This window comes from Hypanus sabinus, chromosome 7, assembly GCF_030144855.1.
Source record: "Hypanus sabinus isolate sHypSab1 chromosome 7, sHypSab1.hap1, whole genome shotgun sequence".
In the NCBI taxonomy this organism is placed as follows: Eukaryota; Metazoa; Chordata; class Chondrichthyes; order Myliobatiformes; family Dasyatidae; genus Hypanus; species Hypanus sabinus.
The window spans coordinates 176,844,457-176,860,650 of NC_082712.1; the positions used below are offsets into that span (position 1 = coordinate 176,844,457).

General features: G+C 43.9%; 1 protein-coding gene across 3 annotated transcripts in view; it reads right to left on the reverse strand.

Moving 5' to 3' along the window:
- LOC132397423 (basic helix-loop-helix ARNT-like protein 1) overlaps positions 1-16,194 on the reverse strand; it is a 67,256-nt gene that overhangs the window by 33,895 nt on the left and 17,167 nt on the right. For all 3 annotated transcript variants that reach the window (XM_059976191.1, XM_059976189.1, XM_059976190.1), the window contains exons 2-4: positions 14,342-14,489; positions 3,658-3,696; positions 1,314-1,355 (exon numbers count right to left, since the gene is read on the reverse strand). In XM_059976191.1, the coding sequence (XP_059832174.1) occupies positions 1,314-1,355; positions 3,658-3,696; positions 14,342-14,481 (221 nt within the window). In that variant the 5' untranslated portion in view covers positions 14,482-14,489. The remainder of the gene's footprint in view (positions 1-1,313; positions 1,356-3,657; positions 3,697-14,341; positions 14,490-16,194) is intronic.

Consider the following 16,194-nt stretch of genomic DNA (forward strand, 5'->3'; position numbering starts at 1 on the left):
ACATTTCAGAATCAGAATCAGGTATGTTATGAAATTTGTTGTTTTGTGGCAATTGTATATTGCAACACATAATTCAAAACAAAATATAAATTACAGTAAGAAATTATCTATATTAAATTAAATAGGTACTATATAAAGAGATAGGAAAAGTAGTGGTGTACATGTGTTCATTATTCATTCAGAAATACGATGGTGGCAGGGAAGAAGCTGTTCCCGAAACATTGTGTGGATTTCTTCAGGTTCTTGTATCTCTCCATGATAGAAACAATAAGAAGAGGGCATATCCTGGGTGATGGATGCTGCCTTGCTGAGGCATTGTCTTTTCCTCTGATCACTAAACAAAATTTTAAGTATTGTTATTTACCAATTATGAAGAAACTCTTGCTCTTAAGTAGAGAACAGATTTGTAATTGGCAGAAAGTTATGGACAAAGCTGGGAAATGGGCCTGGTCTACATTGGTCCTTTTTAGTTGGGAGTTCTGCTTGCTCATTGTAGGAAGGACCTGGAAGCTTAAAAGATGGTACAGAGGAGACTTACCAAGATGTTGCCTGGATTACAGAGCATGTCTTATGAGGATAGGCTGAGCAAGGTAGGGCTTTTCTATATAGAGAAAAGGAGGATGAGAGGTGACTTGATAGAGGTGTACAAGATGATAAGAAGCAGACAGAGTGGACAGTCGGAGACTTTTCCCCAGGGTGGAAATGGACAATACAAGGGGGCGTAACTTTAAAAACTATAGGGGAGATGCGGAGGGAGGTGTTTTTTTAAAAACACACATGCAAGCTTGTATGTAGATGCACAACATTGTGGGCCAAAGTTGCCTGTACTGTTCTATCTTTTACAACCAGAACAGAAGTTATAGATCAAATAACCTCCTTCTGTGCTGTATTTCCTTTTTATTCTAGAACCACCTGGCCAAGAAAAATCATTCGCGATTATTCCTTTGCAAACAACATGGATTTTCAACATTACCGTCTCCACCCATCTCACTGCCCACGGGAGCGTCGTGGTTAGCAAGACAGTATTACAGCTCGGGGCATCAGAGATCAGAGTTCAATTCCAGCATCCTCTGTAAGAAAGTTTGTATGGTCTTCTCATGACCCCATGGGTTTCTTCCCATCCAAGGACATACCTATTAGCAGGTTAATTGGTTATTGTAAATTGTCCTAGGATTAAGCTAGGGTTAAACCTGTGGGTTGCTGGGCAGCACAGCTCTTTGGGTTGGAAGGGCCCGTTCCGCACTGTATTTCTAAACACAAATAAATAGAGCAAGCTATAGTTAAGATCGCAAGCTTTAGAGACTGAGGATTACCTGGCATTTTTCACTCTCCCATGTTGGTCCGTACATTCCATCCTAGACAAGGAGTGAGACAAATGCTGTGAAACTATCCAACTCATAGAGCACAAAAAGCTCAAAAGCCAGAGATACAAAAGTTATGAAAGTGGGTTCAGTGCATTGTAGGATGAATTGTACATCGCACAGAGATTGCTTGGATTTACTGTCCTTATTTCCGTCAGCACGGCACTGAAGAGCAACTGAAACAACACCCTACAATCAGGCTTATATATTTGGGGGAGCTAATAACTGGATTGTGGGTGACCAGAGAAAGGAGCAACAGATATTTATAATAAATAAGTAAAGCCATAAGACATAGGAGCTGAATTTGGCTACTTGCCTATCAAGTCTGCTCCATCATTCGATCATGGCTGATCATTATCCCTCACAACCCCATTCTCCAGCCTTCTCTCTGTAACTTTTGACACCCTTACTAATCAGGAACTTATCAATCTTCGCTTTAAATACTGAATAAGACCATTTGACATAGAAGCAGAATTTATTCAATCTATTGTGTTTACTCCGCCATTTCATCATGGCTGATCCATTTTCCCTCTCAAGCCCATCCTCCTGCATTCTTCCCGTAACCTTCCATGCCCTGGCTAATCAAGAACCTATCAACCTCTACCTTAATTACAGCCAATGACTCTGGCAACAATTTCCACAGATTCACCACACTCTGGCTAAAGAAGTTCCTCCTCATCTCTAATCTAAATGGACACCCTCTAGTCCTACCCCCCCCTCTATAAGAAACACCCTCCCCATGTTCAGTCTATCTAGGCCTTTCAACATTCAATAGGTTTCAAGACATCCCCTCCCCCCCTTCTTCTAAATTCCAGCGAGTATAAGTGCAGCACCATTAAATGCTCTTTATACATTAAACCTTTAATTTCCAGAATCATTCTTTTGAACTTCCTCTGGACCCCCTCCAATGGCATCATGTCCTTTCTTAGATAAGGTGCCCAAAACTGATCACAATACTTCAAGTGCGGTCTGACCAATGCCTTATAAAGCCTCAGCAATACATTCTTGCTCATATATTAAGCAGGAGGATGAATCTCAGAGTTGTATTCTGTATACATAATTTGATAAAATACTTTGAATCTTTGAATATTCTAGTCCTCTTGAAATGAATGGTAACATTGCATTTGCCTTCCTTCCTCAACTCAACCCGCAAGTTAACCTTTAGAAAATCATGCAGGAGGACTCCCAAGTCCCTTTGCACCTCTGATTTTTGAACTTTCCCCGCGATTAGAAAACAGTCTACACATTTATTCCTTCCGTGCATAACCATGCCCTGTCTTACACTGAATTGCATCTAACATTTCTTTGGCCATTCTCCCAATCTGTCTAAGGCCTTCTGCAGACTCCCTGTTTCCTCAACACTACCTGCCCCTCCACCTATTTTTGAGAGTAGCTTGCCAAATTGCCACTATTGAGTGCTTATGAAGGCTATCTCCCAAGAGGCATTTAGAGAGAATGGAGGGATATGGACAGTGTGCCTCTAGTTAACATTAGTTAGACTGGAATTGTGGTGATGGTCCAAAGGGCTTGTTTTAAGTGGCACAGGGTTGTGGCCTCAGACTTAGTCTTTTTTTAGTTCACAAGGATGGGTTTTTTTTGGCGTCAGTGTGGGAAGTTAAGGGTCAGGTTAGGGGTAAGGACAGGGATGAGGTCAGGGACAGTTAATGAAGGGTTAGGAGAAGGAGCCAGAGGTTGCAGTTCAGGTGCCAGAGGCTAGTGATCCCTGAGGACATTGTCCAGTGTCTGAGGTCTGGAGAATGAGGGCCGGTGATCACTGAGGTCAGGGATCAGTGAGTCCTGGGACTGGAGATCAGAGGTTGGTTGGCAGGTCCTGAAGTTAGAAATCCCTGATCAGTGAGTCCTGGCTCAAGGCATCTACGCAGATGAGTTTGTAGGTTGAAGCCAAAAGTCAAGGTTCCTACGTTGAGGAATCTAGAGGTCAGAGGCCCAATGTCTGCGAGTTCAGGGCCACAGTTTGGAGGTCGGAGGCGCAGGGGGTTGGAGGACCATCTTTGTGTATGGGTACACGAGTGGTAAAAGGGCTTGCTTTATCATTGTTGCTTGTTGACAGCACGTTGTTCTGCTTATCATGGTGGGCACACTCTGTTGATGCCAGAGTAAGCAGCAACACTTGCGAGCTGCCTCCAGCACATCCTCAGATTGTGTTGGATGTTAACACAAACAACGCATTTCATTCTATGAATCAATATTCTGCACATGTGATGAATAAATAAATCTAAACCTACCAGAAAGTAAAGTGTTGCAATCTAATTTTTAAACTAACTTTTGACCATACCTGCTATGCTGGTCTTCTTTGTCTGTCTCCATACTGTCGCTGAAAACAAGAGATAAATGGGAGATCACATATTACAAACTTGATTGCTTGTTTTGATGAGGTGAGCAAGGTGGTTAATGAGGGCAGGACAGTAGGTGTGGTTTATATGGACATAGTAAGGTCTTTGAGAAGGTTCCACATGAGAGGCTGTTCTGCAAGTTTGATCACATCGGATCCAGACAGAGCTAGCTAACTGGATATGCCATTGGCTTGATGATAGAAAGCAGAGGGTGCTTGTAGATTTTTTCCACCAAACAGGAATCACATGACTAGTGGTGTGCCTCAGAAGACAGTGCTGAGTCCATATCTATTTGTCATCTGCATTCAATTGCCACTTTATTAAGTACACCTGTATACCTGCTTGCTAACACAAATATCTAATCAGCCAGTTGTGTGGCAGCAACTCAATACATAAAAGTATGCAGACATGGACAAGAGATTCAATTAGGGTTAGACCAAACAACAGAATGGGGAAGAAGTGTGATCAAAGCGACTTTGACCGTGGAATGATTGTTGGTGCCAGATGGGGTGGTTTGAGTATCTCATAAATGGCTGATCACCTGGGATTTTCATGCACAACAGTCTCTAGAGTTTATACAGAATGGTGTGAAAAATAAAAACATCCAGTGAGCAGTAGTTCTATGGGTGAAAATGCCTTATCAAAGAGAGAGGTCAGAGGAGAATGTCCAGACTGGTTCAAGCTGACAGAAAGGCGATGGTAACACATTACAACAGTGGTGTGCAGAAAATCATCTCTGAATGCACAATGAAGTGGATGGGCTATAGCGGCAGAAGACCACTCCAGGTTCCACTCTTGTGGCCACTTTATTGGGTATATTCCTGTACCTAATAAAGTGTCCACTGAGTGTGCATCAACAAATTAGCTAAGAAGGTACGAGGTATGGTTCGCAAGTTTGCAGTTGGCACTTATATAGGTAATATAGTGGACAATAAAGAATATTATCAGAAATTACAGGGAGATCATCTAACTACATGGGCCAAGGAATGGCAAATAGAGTTCAATTCAGATGTGCGAGGCTTTGTATTTAGGAAGGTCAAATCCAGGTAGGACTTTCACAGTGAATGGTAGGGCCTTGTAGTGCTGTAGAATAAAAGGATCTTGGAATACAAAAACATGGGCCACTGAAAGTGGAGTCACAGGTAGACAGGGTGATATACTCCCAGAATTTTACAGATGTATCGTGGTAAGGATTCTAACTGGCTAGCTACATCACCCTCTGGGGCCACTGCACAGGATCAGAAACATCTGCAGTGCATTATAAACTCAGCCAGCTCCATCATAGGCACTAACCTCCCCAGTATTGAGGACACATTCAATAGGTGATGCCTTAAAAAGTCTGCATCCATTATTAAGGAACCCCATCAGCCAGGAATGCCCTCTTCTCATTGCTACCATCAACGAGGAGGTAATTTTTCAAATATCTATTGCTTATTGTAATTTTTAGGTTTTATTTATTATGGATTGCGATGTACAGCTGCTGCTAAGCAACAAATTTCACCACATACGACACGCTGTTAATCTTGATTCTGCTTCAAAAGATCATGGAGTTGGTTAGCTATTCCAGGACAAGAGTCAGTATCACTATCCAATCATTATCCCTATGCTGCTTGGGTAGGTTTCCTGCAATGAAGACAGCACTTGAAAAGTGTTCCTTTAGTTACAAACGATGGGTATTTTACACATTGTGAAATGGTGAAATATTCAATCAACTTCTATTTATTTATTTTATTTAGTGATACAGAGCAGAGCAGTCCCGTCCAGCCCTTCAAGCAGTGCCATCCAGCAATCTGCCTATTTAACCACAGGCTAGTTACAGGACAATTTACAATGACCAATTAACCTACATCTTTGGACTCTGGAAGGAAACCAGAGCACCCGGAGGAGAGCCACACACACACGGAAGGAACGTACAAACTTGCTTACAAAGGATGCTGGAACTGACGCTCCGAGCTGTAATAGCAGCATGCTAACTGCCACGTTACTGTGATTAAATGAGATGCTGCAGATGCTTAAATACACAAAAGATCAGCTACCTAGATGCACATGCATGGAAGCAGAATGGGATGGCAGCAAGGGGCAACGAATCAACTTGAAAAGAGTGCAGGAAAAAATTACAGGGATATTGCCAGGACTTGAGGACCTGAGTTCGAGGGAAAGGTTGAATAGGTTAGGACTTTACTCTCTGTAGTGCAGAAGAATGAGGGGAGGTCTTAAAGAGGTATATAACATTGAGTGGTTTAGGTAGGTTGAATGCAAGCAGGCTTTTTCCACTGAGGTTGGGTGAGCCTAGAACTAGAGGTCATAGGTTAAGGGGAATCTGAAGGGGATCTCCTTCAGTCAGAGGGCGCTGCGAGTGTGGAATGAACTGCCAGGAGAAGTGGTGGATGTGGGTTTGATGCAACATTCATGTGAAGAGTGGATAAGTGCATAGATGGAGGGGACTGAAGGGATATGGTCCAGGTCCAGGTTGATGGGACTAGGCAGAATAACCAATCAGCAGGGACTAGATGGGCCAAAGAGTCTGTTTCAGTGCTGTAGAGCTCCATGAGGCTCCAAGACAGTAAGTAATAAGAGAAAGAAAAATAATGTAAACATGAGGCAGGAGGTACGGAAAGGGGAAGAGTGGTTCAAAAAGAAAGGCAGCTATTACAACAGAACATCTGAGCCAGCACGAATGGGTAAAAGTGATAATCAGCAACTGGTTTGTGGGACAGAACTGAACTCATTCACTAATGTCCTGTGGGCAAAGAGGCTTGGTGATGCCTTTTCCTCAACCAGATTTTAACCTGAAGTGGCCTGACCAGTTGTTCAATTGCAATGCCAGTCAGGGATAAGCAATTAATGCCAGCCATAGCTACAACACGCACATTCGAGACACAGCACAGCAACAAGTCCTTCAGCCTAACTTGTCCATGTAAGGTGTTGGAGAGCTTTAGAGCGCTAGAGCACAGCAACCAGTCCTCTGGCCTAGCACGTCCCTCACATTGCAGTTATTGTAACACCAGCAACCTGGGTTCAAGTCCCGTTGCCATCGGTAGGGAGTTTGTACCTTCTCAACGTGACCGTGTGGGTTTTCCCTAGGTGTCATAGAGTCTAAGAGCACTACAACACCAAAACAGACCCTTTGGCCCCTCTAGCCCATGCTGAGCTATTATTCTCCCTAGTCCCACCAACCCACACTTAGTCAATAGTCCTCCATCACCCTCCCATCCATGTACCTATCCACACTTGTCTTAAATGTTGAAATCAAACCCGCATCCACCACTTCCATTGGCAGCTCATTCAACACTCTCACTGCCCTATGAGTGAAGAAGTTACCCCTGCACATCTTCCCTTTAAACATTTTACCTTGAGCCCTTAACCAGTTACCTCCAGCTCTTGTCTCACCCAATCTCAGAAGAAAAAAACTGCTTGCATCTACCCTGTCTATACCACTCATGATTTTGTACACCTATGGTGGTAGTTGTCTCTCGGGGCCCGAAGAAGACCAAACATTGTGCAGTCATCTGTGGATACGCATGTGGCTTCAGAGGCCGAAGGTGGTTGTTAAAACAGGTGCACACACAGCTTTGTGGTGTCGGACTCGTGCTGCTGTAAGGCGCTGACTTCAGTCATCCTCAAAGTCAGATGCAGCTCTCCTGGTCAGGGCTCGCCACACATCCCTGTCGGCTGTGGACTCTTCAAGCTGTCGAGTCTGGAGGTCTGCCCATTTGATGTACGATTTCAAATTGTCTTTGTATCTATTTTTGGGGCGGCCCTGATTGCGACTGCCATGCTCAAGCTCACCATAGAGCAGCTGCCTGGGGATTCTTGTTTCACCCATGTGGATTACATGGCCAGTCCAGCGTAGCTCGGCCTGGAGGATCCTTGCCTCAATGCTTGTGCTGTTGGCTCTGTCAAGGACTTCCTGGTTGGTGATTCGGTCCTGCCATCGAATCCTCATGATCGACCGCAGACAGCGCACGTGAAACTGCTCCAGCTGTTTGATGTGACTGCAGTACAGGGTCCAGGTTTCTCAGCCGTACAGGAGAGAGGTGAGGACCACAGCCTTGTACACCTTGAGCTTGGTTGAAAGCTGAATGTCCTTGTGTTCCAGAACTTTGACACGGATTTTCCCCGAGTGCTTGGCTTGCTTTCTGGATCCTTGCTATGATCTCTTTGTCAAGGGATCCATCACTGGAGATGGTGTTTCCTAGATACCCGAAGCTCTCCACATTCTTCAGGACAATGCCGTCAATGGTGATGCATGGCTGAGGAGGGTGACTGTTTGGTGCAGGTTGTAGGAGAACTTCTGTCTCACTGAGGCTGATTGTCAGGCAGAACAGCTTTGAGGCTGCGGAAAACTTTGTTGACAATCGTCTACAGGTGGTTTTCCTGGTGGGCCATGAGGGCACAGTCATCAGCAAACAAGGATGCAGTGATGAGCCTCCTCAACGTTTTGGTCTTTGTAGCAAGGCGTCTCAAGTCAAACATTGATCTGTCTAGGACCTAGGTGATATCTTATGTAAATACCCAGGTCTAGGTCCTTAACAGCATGCTTCAGTATTTGGGTGAAGAAGAGGTTGAAGAGCATTGGTGCTAGAATGCACCCTTGCTTCATGCCATTTGAGATGTTGAAAGTCTCAGATGGGGAACAATCTGAGAACACTTCTCCTGTCATGCCATCATGGAGCAGGCGGATGAGTGGAGTGAATTTCTGCGGGCAGCCAAGCTTTCTAAGGATGATCCACATCACGTTTCTGTTGACCGTGTCAAACACCTTCGTCAGATCAATGAAGACAGAGTATAATGTCATGTTCTGTTCCAGGCAATTCTCCTGTATTTGTCTCTCTGCGGAGATCTTATCGACAGTGCTGCGTTCGGGACGAAGCCACATTGCGACTTGGGAAGGTTCTCTTCTGACACTGTTGGAATCCGTCTGTTGAGGATGATGCGGGCGAGGATTTTTCTGGCAATGTAAAGTAGTGAGATGCCTCTGTAGTTCCCGCAGTTGGTCCTTGAACCTTTATTTTTGTAGAGGGCGATTATTGTTGCGTCTCTGAGGTCAGGGGGCATCTCTCCTTCTTCCCAAATGCTAGTCAGGGTGCTGTGGAAAGCCTCAAGTGATTCCTTGCTGAGTGCCTTGTACAGTTCAGCAGGTATTCCATCTTTGCCGGGCGCCTTGCCACTGCTCATCTGCGTGATAATCTTCTTGACTTCATCTATCGAGGGAGGATCATCTAGTTCCTCGTGAATAGGCTGTTAGGGGATTTGATCCAGAGCAGATTGGTCGACTGATGAAGGGCGGTTCAGGAGCTGGTTGAAATGCTCTTTCCATCTGTGTTGAATGTTCTTTGTCCTTTAGCAGTGTGGTTCCATCAGCGGACAACAGTAGAGATGAGCCAGATCTTGAGGGGACGAAGATCATCTTGATGGAGTTGAAGAGCAGCTTTGAGTTGTTGATGTTGGCGAAGCGTTGCACCTCTTCAGCTTTCCTATCCCACCAAAGCTCATGCATCTTGCGAATTTCCCGTTGGGCATGGGCCTGAAGGGACTTGAACCGCTCTTGTTTGGGAATGGAGCTTGGGTCATTTTGCCACTCCATGAATGCTTTGTTCTTCCTGGCCAGGAGATCTTTGATGGCACTGTCGTTCTCGTCAAACCAGTCTTGATGGTTCCGGTCCTTGGGGCCGAGGACTGATTTTGCTGTCTCCATCACCATCTCTCTAAACTGATTCCGCTTCTGGGTTGGCCCAACAGTTAGTGGTCCGTTGCCAGACAGCTTCTCATCAAGGGTGGTCCGGAACTTGTGAAGATACAGCGGCTCTTGGAGTCTGGTGGTGTTAAAAGCTGTTCTGATGAACTTGGGGTGCTTGGGATGGTGGGGAGCAATACGTAGCTTCAATGTGGTGCGACAAACTAACCCTGTTCGGTGACTTCAATGCCCAAGTAGGCTGCAATCACAGTCGCTGGGAAGGGATTCTAGGCAAACATGGTACTGGCAATATGAACAGCAATGGCCTCTTGCTCCTTAGCAAATGTGCAGAATACGATCTCCTCATCACAAACACAGTGTTCAGGCTGGCAAACAAGCACAAGACAACATGGATGCACCCAAGATCCAAACACTGGCACATGATCAACTACGTTATAGTACGTCGCCGAGACATCCGGGATGTCCTCAGCACCAGAGCCATGCGAGAAGCGGAATGCCAGACTGACCACAGGCTTGTCCACACCACATTGGAGCTACATATTGCTCCCCACTATCCCAAGTGCCCTAAATTCGTACACCTATATCCAGGGAATAAGATCCTAACCTATTCAACCTTTCTTTGTAATTCAGATCCTCAAGTCCTGACAACATCCTTGTAAATTTTCTCCGTACTCTTTCAATCTTATTGATATCTTTCCTTGAGGGGTGACCCTTTAGAACGGAGGTAAGGAGGAATTTTTTTTTAGCCAGAGAGTAATGAATCTGTGGAATGCTCTGCCACAGACTGCGGTGGAGGCCAAGTCCGTGGGTATATTTAAAGCGGAAGTTGATGGTTTCCTGATTGATCAGAACATCAAAGATATGGCAAGAAGTATGGGGTTGAGTGGGAACCAAAATCAGCCATGATGGAATGGCACAGCCAACTTGATGGGCTGAATGGTCTAATTCTGCTCCTACGTCTTATAGACATACAAACTCCTTACAGAAGATGCCAGGACTGAACTCCAAACTGTAATAGTGTTGTGCCAAAAACTACGCTACTGTGGCGTTACTGAGAACTTGGTCCATATTTCTCTGAACCTTCCCCAGCCATCTACTTGTCTCATTGTCTTTTAAACAATTAAACTGTATCAGTCTCTACCATTTGCTTATTCCATATACCTTCCACCTTCTGTGTGGAAAATGTGCCACCGAGATCCCGTTTAAAATGGTTCCTTTCACATCATTAACCCAAGTAAAAGGAAAACTTCCACAGATTCTCATCTATAATCTGGAAAGTCACATCTTCACGGAGTGCTTAATTGTTGGCATTCATGTAGCGGATAGCATACCGCTCTTACAGTGCCAGCGATTCAGGTTCAATTCCCACTGCTGCAAGCAAGGAATTTGTACATTCTCCCCATGATCATGTGGCTTTCCTCCAGGTGCTTTGGTTTCCTCCCACATTACAGAGGCATAGTGATTGGTAGGTTTGAGGGAGAAAGAGAAAAGATTAACTTTATTTGTCACATGTACACCAGAACATACAGAGAAATGTGTCATTTGTGTAAAGTCAAATCGACGAGGAATACATTGGGGGAGCCTGCAAGAGACACCGTGCTTCTGCCCCAACATAGCATAAGCACAATTTATTAACCCTAACCTATTTGTCTTTGGAGTGTGGGAGGAAACTGGTGTACCTGGAGGAAACCCGTGGGGTCATTGGAAGAACGCACAAATTCCTTACAAATAGTGTCAGGGATTGATGATTACTGGTGCTGTAAAGCAATCAATGGGCGGTGCGAGCTCATTGGGCTGGAAGGGCCTGTAACCAAGCTGTATCTCTAAATAATAAAAACTAACAAAATAAATTTGAGCATTTGCCCCATAGCTCTCTAATCCTTTCCCTGCTGTCTACCATCTAAATGCCTTTTAAACACTGAAACAGCACCTGGACAAGTACTCTAACACTTCCACATTAATACACCTACCACCCACTGTGTGAAAAACGTATCCCTCAGATCCCTTTTTAAATGTTTCCCCCCTCACCATCAACCAGAATAAGGAGCAAGTTTCCACACCAGATTCTCAGCGATGCTGTCAAATGTCACAAATTCTCATCCTCACGGAGTAGTTAATTGTTGGCAGTCAATAACAATACCTTGATAAACCCTGGGGACAGAAAACTTGTTTCACCAGTGTAATGGAAATTCTGTTGTGGGTGTCACTCACTAATCCATCAGAAACTCCCTCAACTACCTCCAAATCTTCTGTTCTGGTCTATTTTAGGATGCCGACTAATTGGGAGCTTTTAATACTTGAAGAAGAAGTCAACTAGCCTGGGGGTGGGCGGAGAAATGACAAAAATACTTCAATCACAGATATAGTTAAAAAGTAGACATTAGGCTCGGTACCATATAACCATATAACAATCACAGCACGGAAATAGGCCATCTCGGCCCTCCTAGTCCGTGCCGAACTCTTAATCTCACCTAGTCCCACCTACCCGCACTCAGCCCATAACCCTCTACTCCTTTCCTGTCCATATACCTATCCAATTTTACCTTAAATGACACAACTGAACTGGCCTCTACTACTTCTACAGGAAGCTCATTCCACACAGCTATCACTCTCTGAGTAAAGAAATACCCCCTCGTGTTTCCCTTAAACTTTTGCCCCCTAACTCTCAAATCATGTCCTCTCGTTTGAATCTCCCCTACTCTCAATGGAAACAGCCTATTCACGTCAACTCTATCTATCCCTCTCAAAATTTTAAATACCTCGATCAAATCCCCCCTCAACCTTCTACGCTCCAATGAATAGAGACCTAACTTGTTCAACCTTTCTCTGTAACTTAAGTGCTGAAACCCAGGAAACATCCTAGTAAATCGTCTCTGCACTCTCTCTAACTTATTGATATCTTTCCTATAATTCGGTGACCAGGACTGCACACAATATTCCAAATTTGGCCTTACCAGTGCCTTGTACAATTTTAACATTACATCCCAACTTCTGTACTCAATGCTCTGATTTATAAAGGCCAGTGTTCCAAAAGCCTTCTTCACCCCTCTATCTACATGAGACTCCACCTTCGGGGAACTATGCACTGTTGTTCCTAGATCTCTCTGTTCCACTGCATTCCTCAATGCCCCACCATTTACCCTGTATGTTCTATTTGGATTATTCCTGCCAAAATGTAGAACCTCACACTTCTCAGCATTAAACTCCATCTGCCAACGTTCAGCCCATTCTTCTAACTGGCATAAATCTCCCTGCAAGCTTTGAAAACCCACCTCATTATCCACAACACCTCCTACCTTAGTATCATCGGCATACTTACTAATCCAATTTACCACCCCATCATCCAGATCATTTATGTATATTACAAACAACATTGGGCCCAAAACAGATCCCTGAGGCACCCCGCTAGTCACCGGCCTCCATCCCGATAAACAATTATCCACCATTACTCTCTGGCATCTCCCAGCTAGCCACTGTTGAATCCATTTTATTACTCCAGCATTAATACCTAACGACTGAACCTTCTTAACTAACCTTCCATGTGGAACTTTGTCAAAGGCTTTGCTGAAGTCCATATAGACTACATCCACTGCCTTACCCTCGTCAACATTCCTCGTAACTTCTTCAAAAAATGCAATAAGGTTTGTCAAACATGACCTTCCACGCACAAATCCATGCTGGCTACTCCTAATCAGATCCTATCTATCCAGATAATTATAAATACTATCTCTAAGAATACTTTCCATTAATTTACCCACCCCTGATGTCAAACTGACAGGTCTATAATTGCTAGGCTTACTTCTAGAACCCTTTTTAAACAATGGAACCACATGAGCAATACGCCAATCCTCCGGCACAATCCCCGTTTTTAATGACATCTGAAAGATCTCCGTCAGAGCTCCTGCTATCTCTACACAAACTTCCCTCAAGGTCCTGGGGAACATCCTGTCAGGACCCGGAGATTTATCCACTTTTAAATTTCTTAAAAGCGCCAGTACTTCCACCTCTTTAATTGTCATAGGTTCCATAACTTCCTTACTTGTTTCCCACACCTTACACAATTCAATATCCTTCTCCTTAGTGAATACCGAAGAGAAGAAATCGTTCAAAATCTCTCCCATCTCCCTCGGCTCCACACATAGCTGACCACCCTGATTCTCTAAGGGACCAATCTTATCCTCCCTCACTATCCTCTTGCTTTTAATATAACTGTAGAATTTACTTTCACCTTATTTGCCAAACCAACCCAACCTCGTATCTTCAACCAACCTCGTACGTTTTAATTGGAATTACAGATTCATAAGTTTCATGCTGTATAAAATGTTGGTTCAGGCCAATTTGGAGTTGTGTGCCCAGTGTCGGTCAGCTACATACAGGAAAGATCTAAATAAGAGTGAAAGAGTGCAGAAAAAATTTACAAGGACATAAATTGAGGACTTGAGGACCCGAGTTATGGGGAGAGGTTGAAAAGGTTAGGACTTCATTCCCTGGAGCAGCCAAGAATGAGGGAAGCTTTGATAGAAGTATACAAAACTAGGAAGACTATAGATAGGGTTAATGCAAGCAGGCTTTTTCCACTGAGGCTGGTTGAGATGAGAAGAGAATGAAAGATCATGGGTTTAAGGGTGAAAGGTGAAATGTTTAAGGGGAACATGAGAGACAGCTCCTTCACTCGGGATGGTTAGAGGGTGGAACGAGTTGCTGGTGGAAGTGATGGAGGCAGGTTCGATTACAACATTAAAGAGGAGTTTGGATAAGTACATGGATGGGAAGGATATGGAAAGCTTGGTCCGGGTGTGGGTCAATGGGACGAGACTGAATAACCATTCAGTCTCGACTAGATGGGCTGCAGGGCCCTACGACTCTATAAATCCTTGTAGGCAGGGAAACAATAACCAAAGAAAAGACAAAGTACTCTTAAAACTTACTGATATTCTGTGGAACTTCCTTTCCTTTTCCTGTTGAAGTCCATAGCTGCTGTGTCCAAGGAGCCCGATATCAATCCTGTTGGATCGGTCGAGATAAAATCATTTATTGTTGAGGATATGTCCATATTTTGGTCTGCCATTGGATAATCTGAAATACAGTGGATTCCGGTTAATTGGGCCATCAGTTAAACAGGGCAGCTGCGCATTTGGGACAATTCTTAAAGAACAAAAACAAATCAGGAAATTAACCAGAAATCCCTTCATTTATTTGGGACACTATACCACTTAATTGGAACAGGAGACTGTTGCCAAACGGTCATGTGCACTTGCTAGGTTGTTAAACACTACACCATTCTTACAGCGAACAGTTTTTAAATAGCGCCAGTTGGGCCGACGGATGCCAATTTAAAAGGCAAAGATTTGTGATAATCTTGTTATGGATTATGACACTGCTTCATGCAGGAAGGCAATGAATGCAGTCCATTATCTGCTCTGGAAGTCTGCACTGATTTTGTTCATTTAATCAATCAAAAGAACATAGCAGAGTTCAATAACTATTACAGTTTCATAATATTGGCAGTGTCTAATTTGTTCTGTATTTCATTTAAATACATTATTTGTTACTCAGGTGAATGACAGATTTCCTATTTGTACCTTTTTAACTATTTCCATGAAACTTCAATTAGTTGGGGCAGCCTCTACACTGGGCTGAAATATACTGGTCCCAATTAATCAGAATTTGCTGTATCGCCAAGTACAATTAATACTTAATTCAACTGGTCATATGTGTGCATCAATTGTGACCCACTACCTCCATTATGTCTACACACTATAAGACCATAAGGCATAGGAACGGAATTAGACTATTCCACCCATTAAGTCTGCTCTGCTATTCCATTATGGCTGATTTATTTTCCCTCTTATCTCCATTCTCCTACTTTATCCCTGTAACCTTTGACACCCTACCCTGACTAATCCAGAACCTTTTGACCTCCACTTTAAATATACTCAGTGGCTTAGCCATCACAGCCGTCTGTGGAAATGAATTCCACAGATTCACCACTCATCTGTTCTAAAGGGGTGTCCTCCTATTCTGAGGCTGTGCCCTCTGGTCCCAGACTCTCCCACTATTGGGAACATCCTCTCCACATCCACTGTATCTAGACCTTTCGATATTCAGTAAGCTTACCAAACTAACCACCCTTTAGACACCCACACATCTCCATAATCAAGCAGGTGACATATGACCCAACTCCTGCAATCAGGTAAGCACAACCTGATTCTTCCACCTCAGTCCAAGGAAGATTCTAAGCAATACCCAACTGCAATAGCTTGAAGCCAAGAAATTAGTGTGCAAAATCAAATCAGCAAAAATCAACAAAACTGCTCCCCTGAGATGCAAGTGATTCAGTACTCACTCCTGTGAAGAACAAGTGTAGAACTCTGTTTCTGACAATGCTTCCACTCACTCTCCTGTATCTATCCTGTCTGCTATTTCCTCAAAGACTTGTCTGACAAGATTTCTTCTTAAAGAAACCATGTTGACTTTGGCCTATTTTATCTTGTGCCTCCAAGTGCCCCAATAATTCATCGTTAACAATAGTTTCCAAAATCTCCCCAACCACTGAAGTCAGTGAACTGCCCTATAATTTCCCGTCTTTTGCCTCCCTCCCTTCTTAAAGAGTGAAGTGACATTTGCAATTTTCCAGTCCCCCAGACCCATTCCAGAATCTAGTAATTCTTGAAAGAGACTGGTTGCATCACAATCTGGTATGGAGGGGTTACTGCCCAGGATCAGAATAAGCTGCAGAAAGTTGTAAACTCAGCCAGCTCCATCATGAGCACTAGCCTAC